The sequence below is a fragment of the Diabrotica virgifera genome, chromosome 5 (genome assembly GCF_917563875.1).
Source record: "Diabrotica virgifera virgifera chromosome 5, PGI_DIABVI_V3a".
Lineage (NCBI taxonomy): Eukaryota > Metazoa > Arthropoda > Insecta > Coleoptera > Chrysomelidae > Diabrotica > Diabrotica virgifera.
Genome location: NC_065447.1, coordinates 82,523,757 through 82,546,540, shown reverse-complemented (window position 1 = coordinate 82,546,540; position 22,784 = coordinate 82,523,757). Strand labels below are relative to the sequence as shown.

Genomic DNA, 22,784 nt, shown 5'->3' with positions numbered 1-22,784 from the left:
AAATAACACTACAATAAAAGGTGCTGTAGAAGAAAAAAGATGCATTTAAGTTCTGGTGGATGAGGAGTAAAAAATATACTTCTCATTTTTCCTTAAAATACCTCGCTTAGTTTGAATGTAATAGACATTTAACAGTGCTCGTTTTAAAGGTCTTTTCAAGCACTACAAAAGGTACTCGTAGCATTATAACCCTAGAATCAACCATTTCTCTGTCAATTTCAAGTTGAATATGTACACCAATTTGCGCATGCACCAAAAAATCTTTTTTCACCTACCATAGCTCTTTTTGTTTACATATTATAACTAGAAGATTTATGAAGAAATGAATCTCTTTAGATTTTTCATAAGCTACAAAAATATATATAATATAATCCAGGAACCGAAGCTTTTCACCTCGCAATTTTTACAGAATGCATCAATTTGCTTGAAAATTTGAGAATAAGTAGTGGATAGTCCAAGGATCAAAATCTATATAATGCCCAAAAGCGCTTTTACCACGGAGTTGGTTGCCATCCCATCCCAGGGGAGGAAATTTTTTATTATATTTTGACCACAAAAGTTTGTAAAAACATTAATTCTAAGCAAAAAATGTTCTGTACATTTTTTTGACAAAATTAATAGTCTTCGATTTAGTCGCTATCGAAAGTGTTAGTTCTATATCGAAAAAAACTATGTTTTAATCAGTTTTCCGCTAATAACTCAAAAAGTTGTCGTTTTATCAAAACAACTTTACTTAACAAAAATGTACCTTTTGAAAAAATAAACAAAATGTTTTTTTTAATTTTCTTTAAGACCAATAGTAATCAAGCTTATTATATGTTAGCTCTTCTTCGTCAAATGCTAAATATTGTAGTTTCAAAGTCAAAAGACGAGTTTTGTTTCGACGATAACTTGTATAAACTAATTTAAAGTATTTAAAAAGATCTATCTCAAAAAATAAAAAAGGTCTCTAGCTCAAAAATTAAGTGGCTTATAATGAAAAGAATATCAGTCCCTATTTTTTTCATCGAAAAAGTGATTGAAAACCACCCCCTAATTACCACCCTAATTAAAATTAGTCATTAACCTTATTCAGTGTTCTTTATTTATGTATTAATAGATTCTAGAAGTTTGACCGGCTTGGAATTATCAGTTTTTAAATAGATGGAGTTAAAAGCGAATAACGAATTTTTTTAGTTTGGTAAAAAATGTGCTCTTTTCTTCAGAATAGCAAGATTAGCATCAGAGATACGAAAAAAATGTTTACATATTATTTAATCCCCAAGAACATGGTTTGCGCAAAATTTTCTACGGCAAAAATTGAGTGAGCTATTGACAATTAAAACTTGTACTAACATGCAAAAACCACCTTTACCAACCCTTTCAAAGTCACCTCTTTTTGCGACTGAGGCTTTTTAAAAGGATTTAATATTAACAGCCTTATGGATCTTATAAAAACCTACAAAAAACTTTTTTACCAAACTTTTTAAGATAAAAAATAAAAAAGTTACGGTTAAAAAATCAATATATTTTTTGGAAAAAAAAAGGGAGAAATTCAATTGGAAGCATAATAATGTAATAAGTTAGCGGTAGTAGCGGTAGTTTTTAGTAAGTTTGTTTTTGGAGATAGATCTTTTTAAATACTTTAAATTAGTTTCTATAAGTTGTCCTCGAAAAATGCAGTTATCTCGTCTTTTGACTTTGAAACTAAAATATTTAGCATTTGACGAAGAAGAGCCAACATATAATAAAGTATAGCTCGATTACTATTGATTGGTCTTAAAGAAAATTAAAAAAAAAACATTTTTTTGTTTATTTTTTCAAAAGGTAATTTTTTTTTAAGTGAAGTTGTTTTGATTAAACGGAAACTTTTTGAGTTATTAGCAGAAAACTGATTAAAAACATTGTTTTTTTTTATTTAAAACTAATCCTTTCGATAGCGAATAAATCGAAAACTATTAATTTTATCAAAAAAATGTATAGAGCATTTTTTAGTAGAATTAATGTTTTTATCAACTTGTGCGGTCAAAATATAATAAAAAATTTCCACCCCCGGGATGGGGTGGCAACCACCCCTACGGTAAAAGCGCCTTTCGGCATTATATAGATCTTGATCCTTGGACTATCCACTACTTATTCTCAAATTTTCCAGCAAATCGATCCATTCTGTAAAAATTGCGAGGATTTGTCCTATTTTAAGCTTCATTACTTGTACTAATAGTTTTTTTTCGTCAGATGCATAATTTTTAAGGTATTCGCAAAAAACCGTCCGAAAAGGTGACATTTTTCAATGAAAATGGAAAATTTTCAACCATGAATAAATAAAAAAAGTACCGAGTTTAAAAAAATAGAACAGTTTTTGCTTAGAATTAGATTCTCTTGACACTTCCGTAGTTATTTTGACCAAAAAATTTTCCACCCCCGAGAAGGGGTGGGAACCACTGCGACACATAACGAACCACAACGACATCTGATTGCAACTGCTGTCCGACAGGATGTCAGTTGCTAATAATAGGTGCGTTCGCGGGTACAGTTGACAAATTGTCGCCGACAATTTCTAACCTCACTTAATATTAATAATACCGTTAATAGATAAATATACAAGGTATATTTACTTTTAGTTAATATTAATAACTAATTATTAAATATTATTAGGAAAATAAACCTTGTATATTTATCTATTAACGATATTATTTATATCATTTTAAAGTGCGCATGCGTTTCGCTGCTAATTTGTCGCCGACTAGTCACCGACAGGCTCCCGCGAACGCACTTAATTATACAAATTAATAGTGCAAAGTAATGACGTCTGTCATGGTGACAACTGTAACGCCCGAGACATACTTGGCGTTTTTTTTCGATCGGACATTTTACCGCTGACGTTCTAAGATAACTTGGTGTTTACACACGACGGAAACTGTCGCTGTATACTGACGTCCTGTCGATCAATGAAACTACCGCACAAGTGTCGATGTCGCTTTAATTTATTGTTTTATTACATAATTGTGTACAACTTTAATAGAGAAGAATTTCTGGCATTATTGTTATTTCGTCTCCGATTGAAGAGAAAGACCCAAAGATTTGGGTCCATCCAATTAATCAAAGGAGATAGGAAGTTGGAGCCTTATTCACTTTGTTTCGTGATTTAAGAAATTACGAAGAAAAGTTTTTCAATTACATATTTTAGGATGTCAATTTCGACATTCGACGAACTACATAACCTACTGAAAAATCATATACAACGCGAAAATATTAGACTGATAAATTGTATTCAAACGATGGAATTGTTGAGGATGCCTACAGGACTTCAAAATATCCAGGTAGCATGTAATGCAAGAGGAGGATTGAAAGCTAACAATGTGAGAAACATTATTTGCAAGTTCTTTGTGTCAAGTGTTAAAAGCATTCCTTGCTTGCTTTTCTTTCCATTTAAGTTATTTCACAATATCAAGAATTGTTCAAGAAAAAATTGAAGTCCGACCTAATGATTTAATAAATAAAAAAATGTTTATTAATGAACAACTGAATAAAGTTCCCCTGATATTTTGATTCTTTGAACGTGTCAGAAAATTTACAAATGCAAATAAATAAATTTAAGATTAGGGTAAAGGACCCCGCAACACTCCTTATGTGTTCCCGGTCAAATTTAACGAAACTTTAATCAATGATAGTTCTCAGTGAGTAGGATAAAAAAGTCCATGGCACCTGGGCCTGAAAAACTATTATTCTCGAGCTACACAGTCTTCTAAAGTTCTTAAATTCAGGTACTCTGTTTACGTTAAGTGCACTAATTCACGGTCAAGTGAATGAAAATGTCTATTACTGAAAGAAGACAGACTCATTTTCTTCATTCATATTTGCGTGTTGCATATGAATTCGTGGTCAAAAATAGATGCATCGTATTTTAGTCTTCACAAAACCTCTGAAAAGTCCTCAGAAAACTGAAGAAGTGCGATATAAAATGTGCTGCTAGAGTGACATAACAATTATCATGCTTTCATGAATGCTTCTCACTTATCCAATACCAGCATAGCTACAGTTACACCTTATCTTTAGAAAACTACTGAACAGTGGCGGATTTAGGGGGGGAATAGGGGAATTCCCCTAGTAATACGGTCCAGAATTAAAGAAAAAATTATTGTTTAAACATGATTATTACACGTTGAAATATGTTAGCTTACATGCAACTTACTACAGACAGACAAATTCAACCCAATTAACTCGACAGTTAGGAAAATAAAGGGAATTTATTACACATGGTATTACCTATGTCTTTTATGTAGTTTGGGTTATCTATTTGATATATTTTGGGGTTGGAGTTTTATTCGAAGTCGCCCCCCTCCCCCAAGGCAAATGTTCCGTAATTGTTACTGAAGTATCCTAATAGGTCGTTAGTTAACACAACATAAAATATGACGCATCTAACCAAAATCAGCAAAATCTTAACGTACAGATAGTCGAAGATGACATAAATCCGATTTTTCCGTAGATTATATTTATTAATATTTCGCGTTTACTTACTACTATGTATGTACTTTGTTTTTTCTTTTCGGATTGAGATCAAGTCCATTTAATCTACACATATCTGATATGCTGAAGACTATTTTTTGCAAATCATTTAAGCTAATTGCAAAAACTACTGCTTCGTCAGCATATCTAATGATTTTTAGAGGCACTCTATTCTGCATGCGTGAAAACGTGAGATGTCTTGTTCTGCTCTAGCAGCAGTTATTGTGGTTGTTCCTCAATTTTCCGAAGGCGCTTCAGTAGCAGTGGCGGAACATTTGCCTTGGGAGAGGGGGCGACTTCCAATAAAACACCAAGTACTAAATACATACAATAGATAAACCCAAACTACAAGACATAGATAATAACATGTGCAATAAGTTTCCTTAATTTTCCTAACTGTCGAGTTAATTGGTTTCAATTTGTCTGTCTGTAGTAAGTTTCAATATATTTTTTGTTTCAAAAATTTCTCCTTTAATTCTGGACCGTGTTACGGGGGGAACATATACGCCCATACCCATGGGCAGGGGGCCGTGCTCCCTCCCTGGCTTTTCGGTTGCTGTAAACTATATATTGTCATCCAAAGTATACAAAATGTAATGTGCAACGTCTTCACGTCTGCCCCCGTCTAAAAATGTTTATATGGGCGCCCATGCAGGGAAGGGGAATTACCCTATTCTCAGCTACTGCAGCTATGCTAGTATTGGATAAGGCTGAATCATTCATGAAAACATGGTAATTCTTATGTCGCTGTAGCAACACATTTTTTATCGCACTTCTTCAGTTTTCTGAGTACTTTTCTTTTTCGAAGATTTTCTGTAGACTAAAATACGATGCATCTATTTTTAACCACGAATTCATGTGCAACACGCAAACATGCATGAAGAAAATGATTCTCTCTTCTTTAAATAATAGATATTTTCATTCACCTGACCGTGAATTAGTGCACTTAACGTAAACCGAGTACCTGAATTTAAGAACTTCAGAAGGATGTAGCTCGAGAATAATAGTTTTCAGACCCAGGTGCTATGGACTTTTTTAATCTAGTCACTGAAAACTATCATTGACCAAAGTTTCGTTAAATTTGACCGGGACCACTTTTCCATAAGGATTGTTGCGGGGTCCTTAATAGCTTTATGAAATAACTGATTCTATTGAAAATTAACTGAGGAATAAACAAAAACAAAAAAAAGTAGTTCCAGCTAAATATTCTTATTATTTATCTCACCTGAGGTATGTTCATTCTTCAAGTCTCCCAGATCATGAGAGGTGGATAGCTGACTCCCTAAATCTTCCTTAATTTTAGCTTTTACTTCCTGATCTAAAAAAAATTCAATTACATCAAAGTATTTACCTATTCATACCAATGATTACCAATCTGTTCTGATATTCGGGCTATGTCATTCAATAGCTTCATATCTTACCTAGCCTTTGTTAGTTTTAAAAGATTTTTGAACTTAGATACATACATTCCGTCTAATATACTTACCGTTGCACGTCATTATCTACGTCAGAGATCAAGTTGACATTGTTGCCGAATTACAAAAAAGCAATATTCAATGTAAATAAATAAAAACATTAGAAATAGAAAACAAGAATTAAGTTATAATCTTACGTTAAACTAAATAATAAAAACAAATCTGAAGTGTCAAAACCGCAACTGTCAAATAAATGTTAGCAATTTATGCCAAAATGTCACCTTCGTTCGATTACAGTTACAGTGTGTTCCGAACAAATGTGCTTCATAAAAACGCCATTTATACAAATTAAGTGAAATATTATTGTGTATTTCTTTTACAGAAATCTTCAAATATTATTTTTACGCGTTTATAATAAAATATGTCTAGTGGCTGTAATTCTAAAAAAGAACACACCTACCGCCTAAATATTTCGTGTTGGTATCATGTGACATCACGGGCTATGACGCGGATGACGTGCAACGGTAAGTATATTAGACGGAGTATAGTTCCTTCTTGACACAAAATTTCAGTCATTCAGTCAGAAATCAAAAAGAACAATTTTAGCGACAATGGGTATGTAATTGTATTACGGTTGAAAATTTGGTAGTAACGTTTGTTGAGTTTTGGTTGTAACCGATTATTTTGTCCTTGGAGGATGTATAGTTTGTATATTTGGATGTACTTATATGCTTTTTGTGTGAGTTAGTGAGAGAAGATTTTTGTTGTAGATTTTTTTTTGTTTTTGAACGCCTTGGTAGCAAAACAACAACAACGTTCATTATTTTTCAATAAAGATTTCTGAGAAAGCACTTGGAGCCTGCCCGGTGATTTGAATTCCCAGTTTTTAATTGAAAATTTGAGTTCTTCGATCTTTTGATGGGATGTGTTGGAAATTCTTTTGTTGAGGTTTTCATGGTGTGTACTAAAAATTTGGGGCACGTAAGATTTTTTTTGGAAAAACCTCAAAAGATTAATTTGATGTTTGTTAATGGCCAGGCTGAGAGTTGTTTAATGGACCCTTTTGTATGTTAAAGGTAAGCTAAAGTCATTTTTGGTTAGTTTATTGGTTTTGAGTTTTAATAGGTTAGTTCAGTTATTTTTGTTTTTTTTTTCTTTTGCTAGGGTGTTCCGGCAGTACAATTATATGCACGAATCATATAAATCCTGGGGTTATCAATAATAGGAGTACATTTACAGTTAGCAGTTTTACATTTGACGTTTAACCATTTGACAAATTTAAGGAAGATTGCAGTGTGTTTCTCCAGGCAAATGGTTTGTTATTGAAGGAAAATTACGGTAACAGATTTTATTTTATTTTATGGGAGAAAAACAAGAAGGAACAATGTACAATTTAGGTTGGGTTAAATGGGTCTAAAAAGGGGACTAAAATAACAAGTTTTTATATTTTTGTGAAGGAAACAGCTGGTTGTGGTTTTTTTTAATTAATTACCTACTGTTCTTATAAACTGTTGAAATCAAAACTAATATTTGCTTTATTTGAACTGTCATGGCTCATGCTCTAAATCAAACCAACTATAGAAAAATAATTCTAACTGAGAAATAGCTGTGGTAATTGCTTGAACCACATGCAAGACGTAGAGGAATGAGGAATGAACATGTGATTGAACATAGTGATTCGAGAAATGTTTGAATCACATTGAATGAACAAAATATTGAAAAATCTCATGATCCTTGCCTTTCCTGTGGAAGCCAAAAAAGTCAAAAAACAAACTCCAGTTATTACTCATGTAATAAATTTATGTGCTTAGAACACGTAAAGGGTATATATGTGGAATGTTCAGAAAAAGATTAACTTTTTTTTAATTTCAAAGTTCTTTATATCATTAAAATTGTATACATAAGTGAGGTTATTATAAGTGGATAAATTCATCATTACTTTAAGAACAAGCCAATTTTTTTATAGTAAGATTTTAGGGTATTTTTTCTCACTTTTTAGAATAGTTGCTTGTTTTTTAAAAAATTATTTTTGTCAAAATTAATGTTTGTAAATATAATTTTTAAATAAGACTAAATAAGGCCCTTGATGTATAGATTTTAAAAATTTGTAAAGTTTATAGTTCTAAGGCATGTATAAATAGATGGTCCCAGAGACTGACGTTAGCACGTGATGTTGATTATAGTTACTTTCGAGTATTCGTTACAAATCGTTACTTTTGTATAAAGTAATCATTTACAGTATTCGTTACTTTGATTACTTTTGTATTTGAGTAGCTCCCGGTAATCATATCGAGAACCGCATTTCTCAGTATTTCGTATAACACGATCTTCCAGTACGAAAACCCTGTTGTTCATCTGCTAAACTTATCCTCTGATTCATTAGGGGCCGGTTGTTCGAACGCTAATCAACAATTATCATTATCAAATATTTAATTAATGTCACCAACTGTCAATGTCAACTTTGATTGGGTTGCTGAAATCATAATTATTGATTACAATTATGAAATTACTTAATAAATTATGTTAATAATTGTTATTAATTGATTAACTAATCTCATAATTATAATCAATTATGTTTTCAGCAACCCAATAAAAGTTGACATTGACAGTTGGTGACAGTAATTAAATATTTGATAGTGATCATTGTTGATTACCGTTCGATTGTAAGTTTTAGGGTAGTATTTAACAAGTTGATACCTCTGTAGTTTTCTGGCTGCTTTTTATCTCTTTTTTGAATAGTAGAATTATTTCGCTCGTTCTCCATTCTTCCGGTATTTTATGATTTTGTTAATTGTTGCTCCACAATATCAGTAATCTCGAGTAATCTGTTTGCATCAATTAAATGACAAAAACAAACCATCGAAACTCTAGATGACGTATCTTGGCAGTAACCCTGGGCACCCAGGTGCTTCGGAGGTCGGTTCTGATTGCATATTCGTGTTCAGTGACCCCAAATACCCCAAAATAGGAAAATATGGCCCTTAAGGTGATACAGTAGTGATCAACAGGTAGCAACAAACGCGGTCCAAGATTGCGAAAGTTCTGCGAACTTTCAAAAGTGAGGCAACAGTGCATCGGTAATTCGACACTGACAGTGACGTTTATCCTATCAAAAACAATAATTTTTATACACATAGGCGCGAAATGTTGCCAAGTCAGTGACGTTCGATTTCTTGTTATAAAAAATCGATTTTTAGTAGTTCTAATGTGACACAAAATCTAGGCACGGGATAAAAAAGTTTATTTAAAGAAAGTGTATTTTTTTGTCTTTCTTAATGGCGGTGCAGGCTCCTTTTTGCAATATTTTATTTAGTTATAGAGTAATTTCCACATACTAACATATTTCTCAAATTGGGCTCTGTACCGCCATTCTTTATTATATTACGAATAAGTGTGCCAAATATCTCGATAAAATATTCAAAATTACAGCCGCAATCTTGTAACGCGTTTGTTGCTACCTGTTGATCGCTACTGTTTCCTCTTAATATACTGATTTTAACATGTTTATGCATTTTTAGATGCGTTTTATACACTTTAAAATGTAATAATGCATTTCCACCCATTTTTCTATTGTAGACTTTTTTCCAGACGTCATCCTAATCCTAAATACAATGCAAACAGTTGCAAGTCTCTATGTACCTACTATATTTAAAAATAGATTTATTTCTGTATTTTTAGCGTTAAATGCCCTGGTCTAATAAAAACAATGTCATACCTACATGTAAAATTAAAGTTGATGATCATAGTCTAGAAATATTATTATTTCTACATATTTTCCAGTCAATCTAAGCCATTTTTTTTTCTAGGCCTGATAACAATAGTGTGTATTTATTATTAAAATCTAATGTGTTGCATTTTTATTTTCAAAGGAACGAACATCTGTGCACTTCTGTGAATTACCTCCCTCTGTTTCAGCTATTTCTCAGCGCTGTAATCCTGTAAAACTCTTCATAGCCTTCGCCCTTCATAGATAAAATTTTAGTTAACTGTACTGATACCTAACACCCGTGGAATACCGGTCCGAATCCGATATCAACCGATTGTAGATAAAATATTCAAATAGGTACTCGCTCTGATACGATTAGCCTCTCTGTATAGTAATCGTTACTTTCGGTATTCGTAAGTAACGAGTACTTTGTAACAAATAGCTAATTTTTCAACATCACTAGTTAGCACTTAACATTTAACCCCTTCGTGCCGGACCGTCATTCGGCAAGTCGGCTCCTATATACGGATTTGACCGTTTACCGAGCGGCTTCGCGCGGTCGGTTAAAATACAGTATCACACTACAACTAATTAAAGTTAATGTAATAATAACACTAATTTTAGAAATAAAACTATTTTTATTAAATTTATTATTCTACATAGTATGTGAGTTAAATTAAATTTTATCCATAAAATACCATTTTAAACAAAAATTAGTAAAAAATATAAACAATTCGGATGGAATTCCCCAGATTATTTTGTGCTTGATATCGTCACATATCGTCCCAGTCTCCTAATCTGGGAAATACCATCCGAATTATCTTGCAAGGGATAGTAAGGTAAGTTGTAAACAGCAGCACAGTACCTTCACCTCCCACACAATCCCATCAATCAAACATCCAAACAACCTTATCACCAATCAAATTAACTAAATATAATCTCCTTCTGGACATCACCCACTTTTGGGCGTGGTTTTCCCACTTTTAGATTTGAATAAGGTAATTCGGCGGAACAAAAATACCTGAAATACGATGAAGATGGTGTCACCGCCTTATGGCGAACGAAAACTCATGATGCACCCGTGTGCATCACCGCACTGAGCGGACAATCGAGCATGATGCACACGGGTGTGCATCACCGCACCGAAGGGGTTAAATAATTCATGTTAGCACTGAAAGATTAAGGCTAGCCCTCCACTTGCGATTTTTAGTTGAGATGACAAAAAAATCGATGTTACAGAAAATCTAGAGGGTGCCTCCACTGCGATTTATAAATCGCTAAATTACATCAGTTTTCCAATGGATGACACTGAAACCACTTGTGTGGTCGATCTTTTTCTTTGGGCGAGAAAACATCATTATTGGATTCATCCATTAATAAATAAAATATTTTTTAAATTACAGTTTTACATGTTATTTGAAGATTTATAAGATGATCCTGAAATTTTTTTCAATACATACTACGACATGTAAAAAATTAGTTTTGATAAATTCGTCGCCTTAGTAACTTGATAACTCCAAAATTGAGTTTTTGAGATAACTAGTTCACAAGATGTATTTTATTTGCCTCCATATTGTGTTAAAACTTGATAGCTCGCTCCAAACGGGTTAAGTATTTATTTATGATTGACGAAAGTTGATAAAACTCAAATGCCCCTAATATTCAGTGCTAAAAGTTGACAAGATAAGTTATCAAGCTATTATTTAATCGAAATAATCGTGAATACGACATACAGTGAATGCTATAACTAGATAACTCGAGTTATCTAGTTGTAGCACGTGTTTTCTGAAACCATTGAGCTTACCACATAATTGCTATTGTCCTTTTCATGATCATTTTTCAGTGCGTAACAAATGATAGGAAAAAGGGTAAGTCCGTGATAATACACATTTATGACATTTATTCTAACATGACATTTTAGTTAAATCTGACAGTTGTCACATTTTATTTTCAATTTGGAATAAAAACAAATCAAATGTGTTTCTTGCATTTATAAAATGGTATTTTCTTTTATTTGTATAGTCTTATAAATTATACAGATTATATTTGTAATATTATTATCTAATTAATAAAAAATTATTTTTTTACTATGGCGCCATCTATCGACAACTAGAATAAATGTTATAAAAATGTCACCGACGAAATGTAATCACCGACGTGCCTTTTTTTCTGTCACATACAATTTAATGCGTTAGAAAGAAATCGAAAAACTGTGACGCACTGAAAGATGATCATGAGAAATACTGTATCTGTTTATTCGGTTCATTTTAATGTAAGAATTCGAGAATTGTTAGCAGATCTGGCAACCCCCATGACAGAGGGCTAATTTTCAACAAAATTTTTAAAATATTAGTTGTGTAAAAAGTTCACTTAGGAAGCTCTCAGACCAAATGCAACACATACAATAAAATTCATAGGTAAAATGTTGCACAGTTCATAATAGCGTACATCTGTTTATACTCAACAGAGATAACGTCCCATAACACATTTTATCTATGGGGGCTATGCTGTATCATTTACGTAAACTGATTACGTACGGTAAACTCGAATTACAGGCTGTAATCTTGTGTGTAAAATCGGTATGCTGTATCAATGATATCCAAGGGGTTGCCTACCTTCGTATGTAATTTCTTTTAGGTAAACGCAGGCGTAAACGTAATTTTAAACTTTCTAAACAAAAATTACTTGCCGTTTAGTTTGGTTATGTGAAAATGTTTATGTTATATTAATAAATATTGTTATTTTTATTTGTGAAACCAAGTTGTTTGTGTGATAGACTTTATTTGATTTTTAGTTTAATTGGTTTAGTGTTTAATTTTTAAGTGATTTTTTAGTTGTTTAGTACTTCAATATATTATATCATAAAATGAATTTTTGTTTTTGTTCTAAGTAGCTTTCACTATTTCCTACTAACACTACATCATCAGGATACAGTAAGTACCAGGAAATGTAAAGTTGTGCTCACAACGAGGGGCCGACCCTCGCTCCCTGGTATCCCTCGTACCATATCATGGATCGCCCGATGCATTGTGTTAAATGCGATGAGATCGTTCACGAAAATGAAGAGTAGTAGGATACTCTGTTCTAGGAGAGGATACCATCCTTTGGTCTCCTTAGTGAGTGCACCCTTACCCTGCTAGGCCTGGATCCCACGTACCAAAAAAAAGTTGATTAATAGCAAGCTGAAAATTTGCTAATAGGGCTTTTCATCAATTGTCAATTGTTTCGAGTTCCTGTCATATGTTATATAATATTAATATAGGGCTTTTCATTCACAGTCATTTGTTTCGAGCTTCTGTCATGTGTCACATAATATTAATATATCTACGTCATACGTTATTGGCATATACCAATGATACAAACCAAAGACATATGACGTAGATATATTAATATAATATGACACATGACAGAAGCTCGAAACAAATGACAATCGATGAAAAGCCCTATACACGGATTATACGGAATATGACAGAAGCTCGAAACAAATGACTGTGAATGAAAAGCCCTATAGCTTAACGGTGTCTAGTCAGACAAACTTTGATGTACGCAAACACTGGAAGTTTTAATTGTGGAACAGTTTAAAAATTTGGAACGTAGATTACTAAAACTCCCGTGTATTTTGTCAGACAGAACATCCAATTGATTTGTTACCTTTTCATTAAACTCTCATGCAAAAAGCAGACTGATATTACTAACCAACATGATTCCTGTCATTTGACATGTTCCTCTTGTTCCACTCATTAAAATGCCCAGTTGGTTATAAACACCAGTCTGATTTTTGCATGAGAGTAATGAAATGGAAATAAACCAATTGGAAGTTCTGTCTGACAAAATACATGGAATGTTTTCAAAGTCTGACGTTCCAAATTTTTAACTTATTCCACAATTAATACTTCCCCTGTTCCCATACATCAAAGTTTGTCTGACTAGACACTGTTAATCTATTAACAAATAATTTTCAGCTAGCTATTAATCAACTTTTTTTTGGTAGGCATTATCCAGGTCTATGCAGTTCCCTTGTTTACTAATCCAAAACTAAGGAGTATAAATAAGAACTGAGTACTTACTGTGCCTCTCCCATATTTTCATAAAGTGTCTAAGTAGTTTTATGACTCTGTAGTTTGTTCATTATTGAATTTTTTTTTGTTTTTATAAACGGGTACAAATATACTGCTTCTCCATTCATTCAGCATTTGTCCAACTTCCATAATTCTATTAAATAAACGTATTAGCCAACTTATTCCTGCTTCTCCTAATGGCTTCCACATTTCCCCAGTAATATCCTCTGATTCCTTTATTTTTTGAAGTGCTTGAACCACTTCCTCATGGTCAGTGCGAGTTGACAGTAAAATCAAGTAGGAAGTATATATCAGCACGTCTCACAACAAGGATGGAAAAAATACAGTATGTTTAAGATATACTATGTGAAGACAGACACATGTCTCTGACTCATTAGCTATCATCAGTACAGTATAGCCAAGTTAGAATAGGTCTGCGTTAACCTTTCCTTATTTGAAAAACTCTAAACATTGATTGTTTGAAACATTCCGCATTCCTTTCCTCAGGTAGCTGTAGCTTCCTCCTTGGATGTGTTAGTTGTTGCTCTGGAATCGTTAGGTCTTCTAACATTATTGTCACAAATTGGTTGCATTGCTCCTGTAGTGATCTTTTCCCAAGCTAGCATACACCTCTAGTAGGTATAGCGGTATAGCATACAGAAATGTAGATAAACTGATAATGTTGATTTGTAAACAAAACATCTTCACTAAATGGGTGAAAAAGCTGAATTCTTAGTCTGTTATCTGTATTTTGAGGTTGCAGTCATTAAGTTAAGGGGCAGAATAAAAAAAAAAACTCTGTAGACACATTAACGGACACACTTCACATGTAGTCACATCTTCTTAAGGAGTGACTTCATATGCAGTTGTGTCAGTGAATGTATTAATATCAAGCTTTCGCAAAATTTATTTGTTTCATCAAGTCTAAAATAAATTTATAATTCTTTTCTCAGTAAATACAATGAAATTAAGACAAAAAAGCATTGTATTAAAGAAGCATAAAAACTTACAACATGAGCTTAGTCCATTAAATTTTAAACATTATCACTAAACATAATAAATATAAGAATGTTAATCTAGTAGTAATTACAATGTTTTATTTAATTTTACATCACAGTAATAGTTTTTGGCACTGAAATATCTCATAAAAACGGATTACTGGTTGTCTCCTAATCCATCTCGTAACTGAAGTCACTCTAGATTTAAATTATGTCTTTCTGCCACAGCATTTAAGTACATAAATAACCGATTTACAAAATTCATCTTTTCAAAATATAAACATTAAACTTAAAAACAAGCAAAAAGTTGGGTTAACATGAATTAACTGACAGTCAGGACATGACAGAACGACAGAACCCTAATTCCCAGATGACTTTTTTGAGGATCAGGAGGTGTCGCCACGAACGATCAGGAGATTTCAGGAGACTCGCTCGCCTCAAAAATTGGTAGAATTCTGTAGTTTCAGTCTTTACGTTTATAGATTGGCAACTAGATGTCGCCACGAAAAATCAGTAGAATCAGTTGGTGGAGTATTTTTACGTTTATAGGTAGGCATGCAACTCTATAAAATCTGTAAGGGACGGCTGTGGCAACGCTATATGGCGGCTAAAGCATAAAAATAAAAAAAATAAAATAGGATAAAATTCTGAAAAATTAAAACTCCATACAAAACCGTTCTTGAATCGTTACGCGCATGCGCAATGACAAGTAATGCTGCGCAGTAACACATTTTTCGTTACTGCGCATCCTTGTAATCATTCAAGAACGGTTTTGTATCGAGTTGGAACAAAACCAGATGATTTTCAGAATTTCATCACTTCATCAGGAGGTTTAAGGACGCCATCAGTAGATCAGTAGGCGAGGGTCGCCATCAGTAGGTCTCCTGAAATTTCAGGAGGTCTGAGAACACGTCCCTAAATAACATGATACGTAGGGTAAAGCGGGGGAATGGCGGCCCCCTAAGCAAAATATCAAGTTGTTAGTTATTTAAGTGAGTTGCAACAGGGAAAATGAAGAAATAATAAGAACACATATTTCTCAATGTAATTTTAATGAAAAATATTTTTTAATGTGTAACACATATTTTCAAAAAAATATTTTATAAAAAGTGTCCGTGGCCGGTATTACCCAGCTTGGCGGGGTAATGCCAGCCGTCTTCACATACAAAAATCGCAAATAAACCTTTTTTCTTTTGTTGTGCCTGTACATGCCTTATGGGCCCACTGTCCGCACATTACACATCTTAACCAAATTGCATTATTTTTTCCAAATTCTCCGCACAATATACATATGTCTTCGTTGATATCTAAGTCTCTATCATCGTCATTGTCTTCTTCATAGTCTTCTCCCTCAAATTCTTTATAACTAACAGCTTTTTTTTGCGATCTGGTTTCTGTTTCAGCATTGTTGAACCCGTTTCTTCCGTCATCCATTTTTTTTAACTTTATCAACTTTTTCTCTCATTATCTTATCTTGTTTATTCTTGTATTTCCTTTCCAACTCTTCTTTTAGCGGCGTTGAGGTGAAAATAATGGAATGTTGTTTTTTGACATTTCTTTTTGGTTTTGGATTTGCATTCGAGCAAGACGGAATAGGAATGATGTCGTTAAAAGTAAAACTTCTGACCAGTTCCTGACTTTCATCTCGAACAATCTGTTTCTCAGGAGTTCTAGCCTCATTTTCTTTTTGAGGTTCACATAGTGGCTCAACAAATTCAAGCTCTAGGGCTTCTGCGGGAGCAAAGTCTTCGTTGGAAAATAAATCGGGGTTGAAGGGAAATAATCCTGTCTCTTTAAAGCCTTTAATGGCCTTTTCCGGAGTAGCTACTCTACTGAACGCCATGTTAAATAACTCGGCAATATCCCCAGGATTAATTTTTTCCCCAGGATGACTCGTCAAGAATTTGGAACATTCCGAATTAAAAGCTGCCTTCAAGGGTGCATAGAAGATCACATCCAAGGGCTGAAGGCGGTGGGATGAGTGTGGAGGAATTGTCAAAGCTATAATCCCATTTTCTTTGCAAAAATTGTACGCTGATAATGTGCAGTGAGTAATATGATTATCCATAATCAAAAGAACGGGATCTTCTTTGGAACATTTTACGAATAACTGGAAATGTCTTAGCCACATAATAAATACATCTTCTGTGATCCATCCATTTTTTGAGCAACCGTAGATGGCACCTGGAGGACCATTTCGCTGAAGATGTACTGCCATCCTTTGGCGAGCAAATATGAACATGGGTGGAATGTAAGTACCCGAAGCATTTAAAGCACACATGTAGTGTTTTTTCCCCGCTCCCAGCTTGTGACGAAACCGACCCGTTTCTGCCCTCGTTCTGTGAATATTTTTGGTGGGCGCTGCACCGTGGTAACGCCAGTTTCGTCACAGTTGTATATTTTATTAGGTGGAAAGTTAAATTTTTCCATGAGTTTAGATAAATTATCGAAAAAAATTGTTACCTCTTGACGATTAAATGCCTTAATTCGGTTGATACTGGTTCCTTCGGGTTTTCTTAAGGTAATATTGTGTCTAGACGTGAATCCAGCGGCCCAGTCCTTGCCAGCCAATTGTTTTTCTTTATTGAATGGGACACTGATATTGTTGGATTGTGCATAGTCATATGCACATCTCCGAACTTGAATGGGTGTTAAGCCATAAAAATGTTTAGCCAGCTTTTTAATTTGGTTGGCCAGTTCAATCTCGGCTTCTTTTGAAAAGACTGGCTTACGTCCCAATGAAGGTCCAGAATTAACGGCGTCATTCTTCATTCGGTCTTGTATAGTTGATCTTGGTATCCCAAATCTCACTGCTGCTTGTCTCACGGACATACCATTTTGGATAGCACGTAGTGCTCCTTGCCAATGCTCCTTCGACCAGGAAGCTTTTTCCGTTTTTCTTTTATAATACCGTGGTATCTGCAAATAACAAAAAAGTAGATTACCTAATAGTTGTGACATTTTTTATATGTGGGGAAATACCGGCCACAGCCCATGTGGCCGGTATTACCCCATTTACTGTGGCCGGTATAACCCCAAAATGACATAAGGTAATTTATTTGTGCTGGTATTTTTTCTCATAACTATACGTACAAAATATATTACAATTATTGAAATATACTTAGTAATCTATGAATTTACGTATTAGTTCATCAATTGCTAGTAACCAAATCGTCAATACTTACGTTTGATAATGCCAGTTCCTTATAGCGACACGAGCAAAACACGTTTGTTTACGATAACGATCGGTACATACACACAAGTCGGGATTAAGCTGAAGACTGCATCTGTTGTCCTTGAAACCAAGCTAGCAATGAACACGCCGCTCGGTTATATACGGTTAGACTCGGAATAATTGCCGGCCGGGATTACCCCACTGGCCGTAATTCCCCCGCTTTACCCTAATTTTTTTGATACAGCATACCACTTTATACACTTATGTTTTGACGACTGTAATCTGATGTACGTAATTCTGAACTTTACACATGTACGTAATCACTTTACGTAAAGGATACAGCATAGCCCCCATTATGTAGAATACAGGAGCGTGCCAATTTTGGAACTTCCGAATATCAAGCAGTATTTGAAAAATGTCTTCAAGCGAAAAAGATGTTATTGTAGCTTGGCAATTTTTAAGAAGATGTCAGAGAAAAGAAAGAAAAATGCGTCGATGACGCACCCACTGAATGCATTTAACATTATTCATAGTCCAGCAATTGTTTTACATGAACAGACATGAACATTTTTGCTAGGAGTGTTTTTTTTATAAAATTACTTACTTTTTGAGTTATTTGCAAGAAACCGTATAAAAATGTGTTTTTTTTTTAATGAACATATTTACTCTCAAAAACTCGAAAAGTTTTAACTTAGTGAAAAAATGCTATAGAACAAAAATTGCTTAAAATTACGTAGTTTATCCATTTCCGGCCTTATTTTGAACGTATAATTTTCACCCTCGGGAAGGGATGAAACTCGCCCCACATGCTACCTACTTACATATGTCTATGCCAGATTTTCATGTTATTTTAAAGGGTTCTTTACAAATTTATAGGTTTTGCAATATTTTACCGTCAGCATTAACTTTAAAAATATCACAAATTTTTATTTATATAAAAATTGTTTTTTTTATATTATTAAAGAAAGAAATATGAACATAAACATGGAGAAAACAACGATAATGGTCATGGGAAATGAGGATAAACAAGTAAATACAGAGATAAATAACCAGAAATTAGAACAAGTAACAACATATAAATACCTGGGTGTGAAAATATAAAATGGAGGAAGATCAGAAGAAGAAGAAGTCAACGAAAGGATAACCATGCCGTTCAGAATCTACTACAGCTTAAACAGAGCATTCATTGGAAAAAAGGAGTAAGCAGCAGGATGAGGCAAGGATGAGGCAAGATGAGGACAATGATAGAGGTATATAAAACGATCTTCAGGCCAATCCTTACCTATGGTAATGACAGCTGGGTGCTAACACAATCATCGAAAAGTAGAATAAACTCAATGGACATGAAGTACCCAAGAAAAGTAAAAGGAATTACAAGACGCGATAGAATAAGAAACAGCATTGTAAGAGAAGAACACAACTGGGACTGAAGCGAAGCGAAGGGCTAAGAATAAACAAGAGTGGAGACGATTTGTATATGATATAGATACATGAAATGTAGTTTTTAAACACCTTGCACCGTTAAGTAGAAAGATTTAGATTATGTTATTATGAACATATAAAATTATTTACTACTTGGACTAAAGAAAAATGGGATCTGTGTAACAATTTAATAAATTTAAATTATACTAGAAAATAACATGTTTTTTTTTCTCTGATTCTGGCCTTGATTTAGAACTAGAACCTTTAGCCACGTAATTGGATAACTTATCACTAACTCAGATGTAATGTGTAGTGTGTGTGTGTGTGTTGAGTAAGTGTCTTGTTACTTTGCAAAGTCGACGCCATTGTCTTTGCAAAGAGACGCTAATTGTATCCGAACGTCTGCGGTCGAACATAGTTAGAATCTCTAAAAAAATGATTTGTCAAAAAACTGTAAATAGGTATTAATCTGTAAACATTAGATAGATAAGTCAACAAGCACGTTTATCCTTTTAAGACTTTTTTACGTTTATTTTGTAAGTAAACAAATCATTGTAAAAAATTGAATTAAATAAACGTATTATTATCTCAAAACTTAAATAAATTTATCCTATTATCCCTAATTATATTCTACGCCCTAATTCCACACACATTTGCACATCTGGGCACTCTTTACTGCCCTTTTCTTGAGAATCCGATCGCCGCCGTTGCATCGGAATTCTAGGAATTTTAGTTTAAGTGCGTTCAAGGGATGCCTGTTAACCGTTGAAACATACTAGACCAGACTGTGTCATCGTCCCCGTGAGGTAAATTATTCCGATTCGTTTTTTTTGTACAAACCTACTCAAAAACAGGTCCTTATAACAAATCCACAGGGTGGCGGGAAGTGGCGCGGTCGGAAAATTGTTTAAATAATTTTTTAAAACAAATTCAAAAAATCAATTTTTTCACTTCGTAGGTATAATTTTTTTAGACTCTTTGGGTCATTATAAGCAAAAAAGGTCGGTTGTATTTTTCTCTAAAATTGATTGTTGTCGAGTTATACGCGATTTAAAAGTTAAAAAACGAGAGAAAATGGCCATTTTTAAGGCTTAATAACTCGGTTAATAGTACATTGTGTACCTAGTAGGAAAAGCTTAACATTCCCGGACGATGTAAAGATTGCTGTCGAGGCGCAAGCCGAGACAAGGGAATACAGAGTCCGGGAATGTTGCTTTTCCTGCAAGGTGTACATACTATTTTTTCGAAAATCTAACATTTAAATTATATTAAAATAAATATGTTAAAATTTTCAAATAGACATATTCTGACTCAAATATTCGTGATGCCACCAAGTACATGTTTCGTAACTATAGAAACAAAAATATTGAATTGTCAAATTTGACGTATTTGCTTATTTTTGACAGTACTTATAATAAATTTGTTCTGAATCTGCTCTAAGGAAAAAATATTTTTCTATGGATGTTATACAATGTGCAACTTCTCTCACTACTTACATACATTCAAAACGAACAATTTCTCATGCAGTGAGAAAAGTCGGCCATTGCAGTGGGAAATATTTTTTCTCACGGGTTCTCGTACGGTTTTCCATATCGTCGTCTTAATACTATAACTTGATAACACGAAATTAGTAGTTTTGAGATAAACGAGTTTAAAGATTTTAAAGATATTTGTGCTGCTACCATGATGTTGGTAAATACGGAATTCCCTCTGCGGCTCTCAAATACTGTTCCTTAACTTTTTGGCAACTGATCTATTTAGGAATACGGTGCAAATTTGTTTTCCAATATGGAAAAAACCATGAAAAATTAAAGTTATCAACTTTTAGCACTACCATAATGTTAACATTTGGTAATGTCGCATGTTGTGTCAAGTTGCATATAAGTGAACTTTTTAACACAACTAATATTTTATACATTATTTTGTTGAAAATTAGCCCCCTGTCATGGGGGTTACCAGATCTGCTAACAATTCTTGCATTAAAATGAACCGAATAAACAGATAGCAATTATGTGGTAAGCTCAATGGTTTCAGAAAAAATATGTGCTACAACTAGATAACTCGAGTTATCTAGTTATAGCATTCAGTGTATGTCGTATTAACGATTATTTCGATTAAATAATAGCTTGATAACTTATCTTTGTCAACTTTTAGCACTGAATGTTAGGGGCATTTGAGTTTTATTAACTTTCGTCAATCATAAATAAATACTTAACCCGTTTGGAGCGAGCTATCAAGTTTTTACACAATATGGAGGCAAATAAAATACATCTTGTGAACTAGTTATCTCAAAAACATCAATTTTGGAGTTATTAAGTTATAGTACTAAGGCGACGATATATGATCGCCGTTTCCATGGTAACATGCACAATACAAGCACAATTTAATATTGTCAAATAAAATGTGTTGGAGCAAAACTTACCAGGAATTACCTTTCAAAACTGTTCGAAAATAACTGTTAATTAGAATTTTAAATAAATAAGGTAAGTATATAAATTTTAAGAATATTAAATAACTACATGTATATGTATTTTATTTCAATTTATGTATATAATATACGTAAAAGCACCTAAATTATTCAATTTTGAAGTTTAAACTCATGACGTCATGACACAACCGCATCCATAGAAAAAGTACAGTATACAACACATGAGAAAATGACATATTTCTCCCTGTTGTACAATATACTATTCCTTATGTATAGTAAGGAATAGCTATTTGTATAACAAGGGAGGAAAGTGCTACTTTTCCTCCCGAGAATGAAGTTTACTGCCCGACGCGTAGCGGAGGGCAATAATCATTCAAGGGAGGAAAAGGCACTTTACTCCCATGTGATACATATGGTTTTTCCACCTTCCTCAAAGTACAAGTAATTTTTTCATTTTTACTTAATTTATTTATGTAACTAACCAACAAAATTTATTAAAACTAAAACTAACAAGTAGGTACAATATAACTGTCAACTGTCAAATATAAGTCAAATTAGTAATGTAAACATTGTTAAATCAAAATAACAATTTACTGTTTTTTACCATTCTGCAAACTACTGGGTGTTTTATAAATAAACGTTAAAATGTATAGATACTTAAGTAAAAAAAAGATATTGCACAGGGCGTCAATAAGTTATATTTCATGAATGAAATACATGACGTCACTTTTACTTTTCCTCCCTAGGGAGGAAAAGTACAACTTTGCTCCCAACAATCAGGTCCGGAAAAGTATACTTTCGGTAGAGGTGGGTGGAAAATAACATTTCCGTACAGTTATTTTTCATTTCCAGGCAATGGCTAAGTATAAGGAAATATCGAACGTTTCTTTCAAAAATATCTAAATTTCTGACCGATTTTCGGAAAAAATTATTACTATGAAAGTTAGAAAGTGAAAAAATAAAAGTTTAAAGTCCCCCTACATGATCCTGAAAAAATTTGTGTCATTAATTTATTACTAAGTTGTTATTTTTAATTATTAACAATGAGCGCTGAAAGCGTATTTAGGCGGCTGTCAATGTGAGTGCAAAAGAGA

At 33.4% G+C, this 22,784-nt stretch overlaps 1 protein-coding gene across 5 annotated transcripts in view; it reads right to left on the bottom strand.

The window, feature by feature from the left end:
* Positions 1–22,784, bottom strand: part of LOC114332976 (zinc finger protein 239-like) — a 61,782-nt gene that overhangs the window by 29,941 nt on the left and 9,057 nt on the right. For all 5 annotated transcript variants that reach the window (XM_050650198.1, XM_050650197.1, XM_050650201.1 and 2 more), the window contains exon 3: positions 5,714–5,806. In XM_050650198.1, coding sequence (XP_050506155.1) covers positions 5,714–5,806 — 93 coding nt within the window. The remainder of the gene's footprint in view (positions 1–5,713; positions 5,807–22,784) is intronic.